This window comes from Equus przewalskii, chromosome 8 (assembly GCF_037783145.1).
Source record: "Equus przewalskii isolate Varuska chromosome 8, EquPr2, whole genome shotgun sequence".
Taxonomy (NCBI): domain Eukaryota; kingdom Metazoa; phylum Chordata; class Mammalia; order Perissodactyla; family Equidae; genus Equus; species Equus przewalskii.
The window spans coordinates 50211494-50226850 of NC_091838.1; the positions used below are offsets into that span (position 1 = coordinate 50211494).

Here is a 15357-nt window from a genome sequence, read left to right on the forward strand (position 1 = left end):
ATCAAATAACATGTAATAAATTCAGAAATATTAGAAGCAGAGTATATTCACTGAAGTTTGAGCTAGATAAATGGGATAATCTTTCCAGTTTATGATAATACTTTGGAAAGATTATCACACTCATTCATGTGATCATAGTGGGAGGATCCTATGTGAACTTCAATGTTAGACTTGAAGCAGGTAACCTAATCTGTATTTCTCCTGTCAATGGTGAATTAATAACTACCTTGCAGCACATTGGGGAGAATTCAACATGATACTTTAAGCATTTAGCAGAATGCTAACATGAAGTACTAGTTTAATAAATAATAGTTTCTGGCCCCTCCACCCCTCCGTTCTCAATTTTTAATGACACTCCATTACTTTTAGGGTGAAGAAAAGAATTGTAACCTGCCTGACTTTCAAGGCCCTCCAAAATCCGGTCCCAATTTGTATTACATTTATTTATTTGTTTCAGTCAGTGAGGTCACATTTAAGTATGGTTTGTCACATGCAAGTCACCTAGATGGATGCAGAGATGCTATTTTTTATTATTTCTTTGTTCTGTCTACTAGACTGTCAGTGTTTCTTCTATCTTTTCTTCCCTAAATATAGTGGTTGTCAATCAGGGGTTGTCTTCTCCCACCAGGTGTATTTTTGGGAATGTGGGCAGGGTGTTTTAGAGACCACTACTGGCATTTAATGGGCAGGTGCCTGAGAGTCTAAACATCCTACAGTGGACAGTCACACACATCAAAAGACTATCCTACCCAAAATGTTCCTTTTTTTTTAATTGAGTTTACATCAATGTGAGATTTCAGTTGTACGTTATTTCTTGACTGTCAACACATAAATGCTCTCCTGCCCCCCTCCCCCATGCCCACTCCCTACTCCCCCTTCCTCTGGTAACCACTGAATTGTCTTCTTTGTCCCAGTACTTGTTTATATTCCACATATGAGTGAAATTATCTGGTGTCTGTCTTTCTCAGTCTGGCTTATTTCGCTCAGCATAATTCCCGCCAGGTCCTTCCATGTTGTTGCAAATGGGACGAATTTGTCTTTTTTTGTGGCTGAGTAGTGTACCACATCTTCTTTGTCCAGTCATCAGTCGATGGGCCCTTGGGTTGCTTCCATGTCTTGGCTAATGTGAATAGTGCTGCAGTGAATATAGGGGTACACATGTTACTTTGGATTGTTGGTTTCAAGTAGTTTGTGTAGAGACCCAGTAGTGGGATAGCTGGGTCACATGGTAGTTCTATTTTTAGTTTTTTGAGGAATCTCCATACTGTTTTCCGTAGTGGCTGCACCAGTTTGCATTCCCTCCGGCAGTGTATGAGGGTTCCCTTTTCTCCACAGCCTCTCTAACATTTGTTATTTTTTGTCTTAGGTGATTATAGCCCTTTTAGTAGGCGTCAAGTGGTATCTTAGTGTAGTTTTGATTTTCATTTCCTGATGATTAGTGATGTTGAACATCTTTTCATGTGTTTATTGGCCATCTGTATAGCTTCTTTGGAAAAATGTCTGTTCATATCCTCTGCCCAGTTTTTGATCGAGTTGTTTGTTTTTTATCATTCAGTTGTGTGAGTTCCTTATATATTATGGAGATTAACCCCTGGTCAAATATTTGATTTGCAAATATTTTCTCTCAATTGGTGGATTGTCTCTTTGTTTTGATTCTAGTTTCTTTTGCCTTACAGAAGCTCTTTAGTCTGATGCCCTCCCACTTGTTTATTTTTTCTTTTGTTTCCCTTATCTGAGAAGACATGGTACCAAAATGTTCTTTTTGATAAACACCATAATACACTGGTCCTTCACAGGTCAGCTGAAATCATGCTAGTCTTTTGAAATCTTTCTTCTCCCTGTTAACCCTAAGCTCACCATTAATTTTGCCCCTAATTTGATACTTAATCATTTACTGCTTCATTGTTTATATTTTAACTTTTCTTATATATGTCTCATTTTCCTGACTAAACTATGTTATTCGAGGTCAAGGGACCATTTATTAAGCACTTTTATATTTTTCAATATTTACCACTCTGCCTCTGTATTCAGGAAACAATTATTGATTTTCTTTTTCTGTTCACCAGGTGGAGTACTCTGCACATGATAGTTGTTTACTAAATATTTGCTTAAATTAATGAAAAAAGAAGGAAAGGAAATGAAGTGGGAAATTTATTCATTTTAAAGGGAGTTAATTTCGTAGTAATGGGTTAGTGTATGCTTCTTTTATCAGGTCATCTTAGATATGAGAACAAATACAATTTGTTGGAACCCTATGGAAGCTTTCATTTTTACTGCAGCAAATGAAGATTACAAGTAAGTTTCCCTCTTTTTAAAACCTATTCTATCAGAAATGGCTCAATTGTATAAGTCTTACTAATGAAATATATTTACCTATGTAGTATTCCTTCATATATGTTAGAAAACTGTCATTTGTTTTGCTGAAAAAAATGTTTTCCAAATTGGAGAAGAGCTTCTCAGAAGAGTATTCTCAGTTTTCAAAATAATATAGACCAGTAAACTATGACCCATGGACCAAATCCTGTCTGCTGCCTGTGTTTGTAAAATTGTATTGGAATATAGCCACACTTGTTTATGTGTTGAATATGGCTGCTTTTGTGCTATGATGCCTGAGTTGAGCAGCTGCAGCAGAGACCGTATGACCCACAAAGCTGAAAATGTTTATTATCTGGCCCTTTACAGAAAAAGTTGGCTGATCTCTGATGTAGACCTATAAATAATGACTGAACCATACGTATTTTAATAGAAACTAAAAATATCTGCCTTCAAAATTTGTAGCTCTTCAGCTGGCTGATAGTCATGTTATCAGTATCACTCTTACTTCAGTAAGACAAAAGAAAAAATGCAGTTTCAATCTTTACCTTAATATTTACAATATATTATTCTGTGACTCCACTTAAAGGTGACTTAGCAACCTTATGTTCTTGACCTCAGTGGAGTTTTATGATTCCTTATATATTGCTTTTCACATTGGCTGTCTTGTTTTATCTTTTCCGTATCCCTTTAAGGTGGATAGGACATATATGTCATCCCGCGTTTAAAGATGAGGCTGTTGAAGCAGGAAGTTTTAATCTAGTGAGGAAATAGTGTCATATTCATCTTCTTTTATCCAAAGCATTTATTATAGTGCTATGCATATAGTAGATTCTTAGTACACGTTTTTTTGAGAAGGTAGAAGTTTGTTGTTGGATTGAACTTTATATCTTCTGTATCTAACTTCTGTGTTCCACTGCTATTTATGAAAGTATAAATTAGCTCAGAAATAGGATTTATTACATGATGTTTTAGTGGTACCAACTAGAAACATCTATTATGACTTTCTGTACTAGAAAGAAGCTCAGTTGGATTCTCATTAACTAGCAGTACCAAGCCAAAATAATTGAAACCCTTTTAGCCTTTATTGACATTTTGAAATGAAATGGACTTATTCAAGTTAAAGGCAATAAAAGAATGTCCTGCTGACCAACCTTATTAAGGTTTCTGAAGTTTGTTCTAATTATCTATTTTGGCAAGATATCTTTTCTTACAGTATCTCTGGAGTTTCTCGTTTCTTGCCTTGGGAAGAATTACATATGACACCTGAAACAAAGAGCATGTCTTTTATAAGGAGTAACGATTAGATAGAGTGCCATAATTATTCTTACTTGAAAGTGATCTTGCTGTGGTATCCTTTTTCTATATTTTTAATATTTTCCTTCTTTTATTAGCCTTTAAATAGTCTAATCATTATGAATTAGAAACACAAGTTCAAGTCTTGACCCAGCCAGTAACTACTGTAGAAATTTGGACAAGTCATGTGAACTAGCTCTGTGCCATAGTTTCATTATCTGTAAGAGAGTTGGAATAGATGATCCCTAAAAAATCCTCTAACTGTTGAAACTGTTTATGTAAACATTTTCCATCCAAATGGCTTGATTTGCTTGGAATTGGAATAAATTTTTAAACTTATTCTCATGTAGAAATTAAAACAGTGTATTAAAAAACCAGATTTTTAGAGCTAGACCTGATGGCCTAGTGGTTAAAGTTTGGTGTGCTCCGCTTCGGCAGCCCAGCTGTGGTTCCTGGCTGCAGAACCACACCACTCATCTGTCAGTAGCCATGCTGTGACAGCAACTTACGTAGAAGAACTAGAATGGCTTACAACTAGAATATACAACCATGTACTAGGGCTTTGGAGAGGAGAAAAAGAGAAGAGGATTGGCAGCAGATGTTAGCTGAGGATGAATTTTTCTCTCCAAAAAACCCCAAACCCCCCCAGATTCTTAAAAAACAAAACAAACCTAGTTGAGAACCAGTGCTCTAGAGAGGGACTGTAAAGCAGTTGTCAACTCAGAGATTTAACCTCAAAGATCAGTGTGGCCTTGGCTGAGAGTCCTGTGGTATGTTGGAAGATTTTTAGAAAGAAGAGTGAGTTCTCTCGATGAGAATTTCATGGTGTTTGGGGTATTTTATCATTAGCATCAGTGACCTTTTGTAGTAGTAGTATTAAAAAATACTGTTTTTGAAGTGTTACTTTTTTAAACGTTTTATTTTGAAATAATTTTAGGCTTACTAAAAAGCTGCGAAAATAGTACCTGTCAGCCAACTTCCCCTAATGTTAATGTCTTACATAACGAAAGTTTAATTAGCAAAACCAAGAAATTAACATTGGTACACTACTGTTAGCTAAACCACAGACTTTATTCCATCACCAGTCTTTCCGCTAATGTTCTTTTTCTGTTCTAGGATCCAATGCAGGATCCCACGTTGCATTTGATTGTGATGTCTCCTTAGTTTGCTCAGTCTGTGACTGTTCTTCAATCTTCCCTTGTCTTTCATGACCTTAGCACTTTTGGAAAGGATTTAACTTGTTAATTATTTTGTAAACTGCCCTTAATTTGGGCTTAAGTGACATTTTCGTATTATTAGATTGAAGTTATGCATTTTTGGCAAAAATACCACAGAACTGATAAGTCCTTTTTGACACATCAGATCTGGTACATGACGTCGACATGTTTTATTACTGATGATGTTAACCTTGATCACTTAGTTAAAGTGGTATCTGCAAGGTTTCTCCACTTAAAGTTAGTTTTTTCATTTTGTAATTAATACACGTCCTTCAGGAGGTACTTTAAAATTATGTAGATATCCTGTTTCTCCTCAAACTTTTTCTCACTATTTCTATCATCCTGACGTGTTTTGATGTTGGGAACTTCATCCCAGTAATGTTTTGTTACTATTGTCCACTGTCTGTGTTGGCTCATTTGAAGCACTATTCTTTTGACTGTTGATTAAGAATTTTTAAACCTTGAAAATCTTGAAGTTGTTATCTTTACCAGCTGTGCACAAAATATAGTTTTCTAATTTTAGTACACCCTTTGAAAAGCTATGCTCACTGTTATATATCACTGATGGGAGTATAAATTAGTGCAACTTTGTTGGAAATGATTTGTCAATTCAAAAGCCTTAAAAATGCTCGTGCCTTTGGACTTAATAATCCTACGTGTAAGAATCTCTCCAGATCTAATTGAATCTGTCCTGCTCAATTAAAGATTAAATGTCAAAAATTCAAATATCAATTTCATTTAACAATTATTTATAATTATAAAGTTTCCAATTTTTTATTAATGAATAATTTTATTTAAAGAAATTGTAAGTTGTTAATTTATATTTAAATGTAGCCATTAAAATATTTTGAAAGATTATTTAATGGATAAATACTCATGCTACATGAGATAGCAGAATACAGAGCTTTATACAGTATTATCTCAATTTTATTAAAAGTATGTATTTAAATAGCATGGTGAAAAGATTAGAGATAATTACACTGCACTAACTGACTTCCTCTGGGAAGTGGAATTAAAGGTGAGTTTTGTACTCTTTGTACTTTTCTGAAATTTCCACATTTTCTAACAATGAGATTTATAAGGATGAAGGTATGTGAGTGTAATCTTAAGGAATAATAAAAGCTGTTGATATTTTTCCCTGTCCCCTACCTGCCGTGTAAAGAATTGAGCTGTTTATTTACATCTGCGTTACTTAGCCAGTGGTCTTACTTTCACTAGTGTCTTAGTACTGCCGGTACTTCTTTGTAGAAATTTGTACCAAATAATTAAAACTCCTTTTACAGCTTGTATACTTTTGATATGCGTGCACTGGACACTCCTGTAATGGTACATATGGATCATGTGTCTGCCGTGCTTGATGTGGATTACTCTCCCACCGGGAAAGAGTTTGTGTCTGCTAGTTTTGATAAATCTATTCGCATCTTTCCTGTGGACAAAGGTAGAAGCAGGTATGTTACTACCAGTAAACCATTTGTTTTTATTTGATTTTTCCTTGTTTTGATCATGATTTATCTTTTTTGAAAGGTTGTTTGGTTGTGTGTATATGGTGGGCTCACACCCAGGCATTGTGACTTGAGTACCAACTTCTACTGTATCATCTAGGGGCAAAACATCAGCCTCCTGGGCAGTTTCTTTCACTGAACAGGATATTATCTTTATATAGTTCATTGATAAAAAATTTTAGTGTTTGCCTTGGGGAAAAACCTTTTATTTTAGAATTATTTTTAAGTGTTTTATAGTAAACCTTTTTTAATAAAGACTATTTTTTTAGGACAGTTTCAGGTTTACAACAAAATTGAGGGGAAGGTACAGAGATTTCCCATATATCTGCACCTGCACATGCATAGCCTCTCCGCTTATCAACATCACTCACCAGAATGGTACATTTATTGGCAAAGAGGAACCAGCATTGACACATCATAATCACCCAAAATCCAGTTTACCTTAGGGTTCACTCTTGGTACTGTATGTTTTATGGGTTTGAACAAATATATAATGACATGTATCCATCATGATAATTTCATAGAGTATTTTCACTGCTCTAAAATATGGTAAACTTTTAATTTGATAATGAAGAACTTAAATTTTACCCTAATATAATTTAAGAGCAATTAATAACAATAATACCTTACATTTGTTATTTCTTATTCAAATTCAGCTCTTATACACTAAGGCAAAGATTAGAAAAATAACAGTTTAAATTGTCAGGACTGTTTAATCAGCTGTCCCATTCTCTTTTTCTGTGTCTCTCATTCTATAAGCACATTGAGTGTAATTCTAGTGTTTAAGACGTGTGTTTTGTACAGCTTGGCTCTCTACTACGTCTTATACGTTATTGAATGTTATACATCTATATAGTATTATATCATCTATAATTGTATTGAGGTGGTTTACCGAAAACTGGCATTTTAAGGTTTTCAGGGTAATTTTGATTGCATTTGATTTTTTGCTTTACAGGCTGACTTTAAAACCTAATTCTTGTGTAAGATACAGCCCCTTGTATATTGTACTATGGTTTACAGAAGATTTTCATACGCATTCTTCTTGTTCCTTAGTAAGGCATCATATGTGTTCCTGGAAGCATATTCAAAGCAAATCCAAGTAAACTGAGGAAGTTTTCCTGTAAAACTAAAATACAATATAAATATATGTGAACAACACATGCATGCATATGCATATATCTACGCATACTTAATTGAATGGCATGGTCTTACTTGATGGAAGTATAGTTCATTGGGGAGAAGATGGATTTGGTGAAAGATAACAGGGAATGATTGGTGGTAGTAGAAAAGGAAAGGAGACAAGTGAGTACAATCAGGGAAAGGAAAGAACAGAGAACCTATATACTGAGGGTGGGAGGTGATGGTCTGTGCTAGACAACAACAGTGTGGAGCTGGTAAAGCAGTTTACCCAGCTTCATAAAGATTGATGGTAACAGGGAAACTTTCTGGGACCCTTTCCTCACTTAAAAAAAGATCTAGAGGGGCAGGTCCCATGGCTGAGTGGTTAAGTTCGCGCTCTCTGCTGCAGGCGGCCCAGTGTTTCGTTGGTTCGAATCCTGGGTGCGGACATGGGGCTGCTCATCAAACCACGCTGAGGCAGCGTCCCACATGCCACAACTAGAAGGATCCACAGTGAAGAATATACAGCTATGTACTGGGGCGCTTTGGAGAGAAAAAGGAAAAATAAAATAAAATAAAATAAAAATCTAGAGAACATACAGTTGGGTGGTGTAAGTACAACAGGGTGGAGAAATCTCACCAGTTTAGTGCAATGATGAGAATTTTGATCATTACTCTGAATGATAACTAGCCTGGCTTCTACAGTGCTGAAGGTTTCTGGACCTTCTCACAGAATGAGGTTTGCTTTCAAAGGCACATCGTGTCCTTCTCCTGAGTCACTGGCTTTCTGTTCCACAGGGCCAGGACTGGGGTGCCTCTAAGTGAGGTGCCTAGGGTGCGAAATTCAAGGAGTTATTCATCTCAAGGTTGTGCAAATGCCAACGCTGCATCTGCACCACCGTGAGAGTGAGTGCCTCCTTAAAGTTTGTGCTGTAGGCACTTCATTTGCCTCACCCCTGTCCCAGCCCTGTATTCACAACCAGAAGATTTCAGACAGAGCCTCTTCCTTAGAGTCAGTCAACTTATCAGTACCATTTTTGGTCATAGCCAGTCTGTCTGTCTGACTCTTTGATGTTTTTACTTGTGATAGTTGCATCTTTCTGCCCTCTAATGTGAAGAAGCACTGTAAATTCCTAAACCTTCATTAATTGCTAGCAAATAATTTATCATCACTGTGTATCTGATTTAAAAGGTGTTTAGGGCTGGCCCCGTGGCTGAGTGGTTAAATTCGCGCGCTCTGCTGCAGGCGGCCCAGTGTTTCGTTGGTTCGAATCCTGGGCGCAGACATGGCACTGCTCATCAAACCACGCTGAGGCAGCGTCCCACATGTCACAACTAGAAGGACCCACAATGAAGAATATACAACTATGTACCAGGGGGCTTTGGGGAGAAAAAGGAAAATAAAAAAAAGTAAAATCTTTAAAAGGTGTTTAAATCAAAAGCATACTGACTGGAGTGTTCTGATGACTTAGATCTTCATTCCATCATCTCCACTGTAGAACTCCTGGTGCTGATTCCTGTTTGGCTGTTGCAGCTAACTTGATATTCGCCCGTCATGAATGGTTGGGGTTATTGAGTCATGCCCAAGTCAAGGCTGATAGTTTCTATTCTTCTCACCTCTCTGGGAAATATTAAGAATCAAGAGAATGTGGCCCTCCATCATTTCTTGGCAGTAGAACCTTCAAAGGTAGTAGGACAATACTTTTCTAACATGATACAGAAGCAGACACAAAGAATGGGAAAAAAACAAATAAAGATTAAGAGAAATGGAATGTTTAGGCACCTGTGTTCTCAAGGACCCAGCAGATTAGTTCAAGCTGAATTATTCCAAAGCCAATGTGGGCAACTTAATGCAAGTCTAGCTAAAAAGCTCAAATTTATTCCAAAATTGTATGAAGTGAGGAGTTCTTACACCCCATTTCTGGGGAATTATCTCCTGACGTCATTTGGAGATTTGTAATGACGATCTTAATATGTGTTACTTCCCTTTGGGTTTAGATATAAGTGGTGTTCCCTCTGACCTTTGCCTTCATGAGCTTGAAAGCTAGTTCTGGTTTGTTTCTGTGGTCTGCTCGAGTTTCCTATCATTACAAACATCAAATAACGTAGACAGTGCTTTGATTGATCTGTAGTTTAAAAATATTTTCCTTTGAAAGACCTTAAAATGGTTAAAGTGTATTTTTAAAGTAAATTTTGAGTAGATTTTTAAAAACTACCGTTAAATCAGTATTTGAAAGTAAGCTGTTGGGATTTCATTCAATATTTACTAAGCAAACAAGTAAATAAATTGCATTCACATGGAACAGTTAGTTTATTTTGACTATGTATATAAAGAATTTAAGATTTAAGATGTATTTATCTCCAAATAGTATAACTTGTAGTGAACTTTATGTAGCCATCACTCGTGTAAGCATAAACGTATCTAGAAGGTAAGAGCTCTGCGTAGTTTACCATTAAGGAAGATTCTGAGTTGTTTAAGTGACTAATCTGTTGGGTTTGATGGGTTTAATACATGAACAGGTGATTTTTAATGGTTACCAAAGCCTGATTGAATTTCCTAGTATTTAAATTTGTTATGTTGCTATGGGAAAAAAGAGGTCTTTACGTAGGTAGAGATTATAAGAATTGAGGCATGACAATAGACACATGAAAAGATGTTCATCATCGCTAATCATCAGGGAAATGCAAATCAAAACTACACTAAGATATCACCTTACCCCCGTTAGATTGGCAAAAACATCCAAAACCAAGAACGACAAATGTTGGAGAGGTTGTGGAGAAAGAGGAACCCTCATACACTGTTGGTGGGAATGCAAACTGGTACAGCCACTATGGAAAACAGTATGGAGATTTCTCAAAAAGTTAAAAATAGAAATACCCTATGACCCAGCCATCCCATTACTGGGTATCTATCCTAAGAACCTGATAACAGATATCTCAAGAGTCCGTTGCACCCCTATGTTCATCGCAGCATTATTTACAATAGCCAAGACGTGGAACCAGCCTACATGCCCAGAAACCGATGATTGGATAAAGAAGATGTGGTATATATACACAATGGAATACTACTCAGCCATAAAAAAAGACGAAATTGGCCCATTCACAACAACGTGGATGGACCTCGAGGGCATTATGTTAAGCGAAATAAGTCAGTCAGAGAAAGACGATCTCTATATGACTCCACTCATAGGTGGAAATTAGTATATTGAGAAGGAGATCTGATCGGTGGTTACCAGGGAAAAGGGGGGGTGGGGGGAGAGTACGGAGGGGGAAGTGGTGTACCCACAACATGACTAACAAAAATGTACAACTGAAATCTCACAAGCTTGTAATCTATCATAACATTAATAAAAAAAATATATAAATATAAAAAAAAAAAATGTTAACCAGAGTAAGGGTCCTGGTGGTCTTAATGTGTAATTCATATGTACTTAAGCTTGCGTGCTTTTTTCCTCCAAAGATCACAGAGTGTGAGAAAAGAACACGTATTATTCTAAGTCCCCTTTGTCCCAGAACATGCTCTGCCCCAAAATAAAGCTCCAATGTTAATCAAGAAAAAAAAAAAAAAAAAGAATTGAGGCATGAAAAGCAGAGCATTGAGAGGAAAAGAAAAAGCAGTCTTTGTCCCATCTGCTTTTCATTTTAATAGGGTATTTCTAAGCATCTTCCTTTTAGAAATAAATTTCTCATGATTTATCTACATGTTCATTCAAGAGCTCAAAACGTATGTATTAGAAACAGTGTAAAAGCCTGGTTTTGTGAGTGTCCTTCAGAGATTTGTTCTGTAGATGCAAATCCTCTTTGATTTGGTCGTCATCTGTGGGTTTGCTGTTAGTGGGCAGAGTTTGTGGAGTTTGTTTTCTTTCCCTCAAGCAGTCTGCATTTCGAATCATTTAATCCAGATATGGAAAATTTATTTCTCCAGAAGTCTCCTCTTTTTATTTTTTCTGACCTTATCTTTTCCTTGCTTTTTAATGCTCTTAACACTTCCCAATATAGTATCTTCTGTGAATTCACTTAGCATGTTTCTCAGCCTTTCCAAGTAGGTATGATATTTGACATCTCCATTTATTAAATGATTCTTAACTCATCAGAACCTTCTATAGCCTTCCCTTTCTCTTCACACATGTAAATCATTAACTCTCACTTCAATTAATTAACCTTTTTAAACAATTTGAACAAAACAGAACTCAGTCATTAGAGTCAACATATGGGGATGTCCTCTTTGAATCTTTGAATGCCATTGCATTTATTTTATTTTCCAGTAAAATGAAAAAGAAAAGTGTGGTGGTTGACCTGAATTGATTTGGAGGGGGAAGGCTTATTAAAAGCAATCCATTTCTTATTGTTACAAAATTACTGCAGCTTCAGCATATTTTATTTGTACTATATGACCTCAGTTATTTGTGAACTTTTCTGGGCTTAGTATATTTATATTGTTTTTCTTACTGGATTGTAACTTCTCTGAGAGCAGGAATTTTTTTTTAATTCCCCAGCACTTAGCATAGAATCTTGTTGATTTGGTTCAATACAAATATATTTAAATGAATTTGAATTTCTCTTTTAAACTCTCTTAAAACTAAAAATGGCATCCTCATACTTGATAGGCAGTCGTTAAAGAAAATCTGTACCAAAATCCAAAGGGTTTTAACTTTAATTCCTCTTCTTTAGGGAAGTCTATCACACAAAGAGAATGCAACATGTTATCTGTGTAAAATGGACCTCTGACAGCAAGTACATAATGTGTGGCTCTGATGAAATGAACATTCGTCTGTGGAAAGCTAACGCTTCTGAAAAACTGGGTGTGGTAAGAGACCCCATTTTGTTTCATTGTCAAAAAGCTAGTTTCTAATTTTATTGGATATCATTATGTTGTAAAGAGGATTTATTTGAAGTGCTTTAGGTATTTTGATAAAATTGGCATAGTTGTGATAGAAAAAAAGATGCAACAAAACAGACATGGCTATATTTAGATTGACTTTTTTTGTGTCATAGACACCTTCAGAGGCCTTTGTTAATTCAGAGTTTGATAATATTTGAACCTTCTTGATTCTTTGTGTTTTCCTTCAAGTAGGGAGGAGAGAAGATGTAGGGACTAGAAACTTAGAACTCAGAATGCCTATTTCTTCTGTCACAGGAATAGTAATCAGGCAGATCAAAGGCTGCATATCCCTGTGAAGTCTTTTAATATCAAAGACAGTGAAACACTTACCTTTAACAAAAATACAGAAAGCTTCAGACTTTATAAAAGTTTCCATGAAGATATAACAAATAGTATCATTGGCTGGCTACCTCTGAGTTGTGGAATTATGGTTGATTTTTGTTTTGTTCTTGATGTTTTTCTGAATGTCTCATGTTTTCTTTAATAAACTCATAGAGTGTATCGGAAACAAATATTAAATTTAGGAAGGAAAGGCTTAGTTTGAGGTATTTTCTACTTAGCCCCAGTAGGAAAATCAAGATGATAAACAGTAATTAAAGACAATTCTATTTCAGGTTTAATGATTGCTAAGCATTACACTATGTCTGGGTTTCTGTTCATCATTAAATGTTCTTCTAAATCACATCATCCTTAACATTTGTTACACAAAGCCTAGTAGTTACGGAGTTGAACACTTTTTCTTTTCTGTTTCGGTAATTACTTTCACAGAATAAAAGTTCAAGTGAATAGTTTAGGTGCTTTCTCTTTGTTATTTATGCCTGGGGAAGGTCCAGCCCAGGGGTCCACATAGCCCTGCTCCCTCAGCACTGCTGTTCTTCACTTGGTGGCATCATCTACATTGTAGGCGTGCTGCCTAAAAGGAAATTCAGTGCTCGCAGAGCTGGTATTACTAACATAACCTTGTAAGGGGTAGAATGACATTTGGCCACGTGTCATAAAAGTTTAGTTTGGGAGGGAAAGGGTGCTTCCTAGCTTTGTTATGCTGCAGCAAAACAAAGAACACACCATTCATTAAAATATCAAAATGCACTTTTTCAGCTTACATCACGAGAAAAAGCAGCCAAAGATTATAACCAGAAGTTGAAGGAGAAATTTCAGCATCATCCTCATATAAAACGTATCGCTCGGCACCGACATCTCCCTAAGTCTATCTATAGCCAGATTCAGGAGCAGCGCATCATGAGAGAAGCTCGTCGGCGGAAGTATGTTTTGGGGCATTTGACTCTATCTCATACTCTTTTCTAACTTCCCTCTCTCAGCTCACCAAAAACAAGCAAACAAAAAACCTGCCTTTCAAGGGAATGGTTTATGTGCTGTTGTCACCATTAGAGGTATTTTTGAAGACTTCTCTGGGCTTTTTTCTTTTTCCTGATAAAAGGAGGGAGCAGTGATCATTTAAGATTGTGAAAATTTCCATTGAGAATATATTTAAAGGGCAAACAGTGAAAATGACGTATCAAAACAGGAAAATGCTTCTGTTCATACTAAAAAAACTATTGTGAATAGATAATGTTTGAAAAATGATTTCCAATGTGGCTGGAATTAAGAAAGTATTGTGTGCTTTCCAAATTAAAGAATGCAAAGAACTCGTGCATGTTTCTTAAATAAAAATTTTTCTAATATGCTTCATCATAACATTTGGAATCTAACCTTTTTGCTCTGAAGCAGAGCTCCCACCACTGCCACCACCGTTTTCCTGCAAAATATTCCCTTCTTTGCAATCCTTGAATTCATGCAAAGTATTATAGAAATTCTAAAACAGGGCTCTTTTTTTTTTTAATTAGACTATATAAACGATTATTATTTTGCTGCCTCTGGGAAGATAGGGGGTTGAGTCACTGTGGCAGGTTTTTAAACTTAGTAAAGGACATTGATATGTGATAAGAGAAGAAGCTATTAAATAAAGTAACAAAAGTTGATTTCTAGCTACTTTTTACCTAATCACATTGTGAAAGCCTTTTTTTTCAGTTGGTGGTTTTCCAGTGAAAGAAAATGCTTTGTGATTTTTCCCAAAAAGTTTTCTTTGGCTAAGATGATTTCTCGTAAACTTAGTTATATCTTGTGTATTTTGTTTTATTTCTAGGGAAGTGAATCGTCTCAAACATAGCAAGCCTGGATCTGTGCCAATTGTGTCAGAGAAGAAGAAACACATAGTGGCAGTTGTGAAATAATATTTGATATTCCTACCAATGCTGATGTATAATTATTTGTTACATTTTAATTTGTAAACTCTAAAAGTACTGGCTCTAGCATAATAAACAGTTCGGTCATATGTATAGAGCTTTATTGTTGTTCGTTTTTGCTACCTGAAAAATTGTCTTGAAATAAGGTGGCCTAGTTGATGAGACTATCCATCGTTTTATCCTGATCTGCTTTCTTATTTCATTGACGAATACAGTATTTGCAAACAAACTTATTTTTTGCTGTTAGAAGTTGCAGCTATACTTCTGCTCTGCACTGTCGTTGTAGACACTGTACCTTTGGATTTACATTTAAGACCAAGCATCTCTTCTGCTGCCTTTGATGTTACTTTGGATAATCGTTGCAGTGGTTCTTCCCAGGATATCACATAGCATGTAGATAAATTATGCCAGAACTTTTTTTAATTGAATTTATTTTGGGGGTTCTATTTATATTTGGCTTTTTGAGACTTTAAAGATGATCAGCCTGCATTTATATAACTTTTATAAATAATGGTAATTTTAATTTATGGTCAAGTGAAGATAATAAAACATCCTTTTTCTCAGCATTATAGCTTTGATCCATTTCTGCTAAATAATTTCTCTTCAATTTCACTAAATTGTAAATAGTTCTGCATGACGCAGGTTTGGTTTTTGTTTTTTTAAAATCATCAGCTTAGTAGATTCTATTATTTACATATATGTATATATATAAACCTAAATTTTAGGACATTCTTCATTAAAGAAAAGATTTTAAAAATCCAAAGAAAAAATGTGTCCTTCAAGAA

General features: G+C 35.7%; 1 protein-coding gene across 1 annotated transcript in view; it reads left to right on the forward strand.

Moving 5' to 3' along the window:
- DCAF13 (DDB1 and CUL4 associated factor 13) overlaps window positions 1-15138 on the forward strand; it is a 31477-nt gene extending 16339 nt beyond the window's left edge. Inside the window, exons 7-11 of the mRNA XM_070630742.1 lie at window positions 2213-2295; window positions 6110-6274; window positions 12119-12254; window positions 13428-13591; window positions 14473-15138. Of these exons, the coding sequence (XP_070486843.1) occupies window positions 2213-2295; window positions 6110-6274; window positions 12119-12254; window positions 13428-13591; window positions 14473-14560 (636 nt within the window). The 3' untranslated portion in view covers window positions 14561-15138. The remainder of the gene's footprint in view (window positions 1-2212; window positions 2296-6109; window positions 6275-12118; window positions 12255-13427; window positions 13592-14472) is intronic.
- Window positions 15139-15357: the final 219 nt, after the last annotated feature.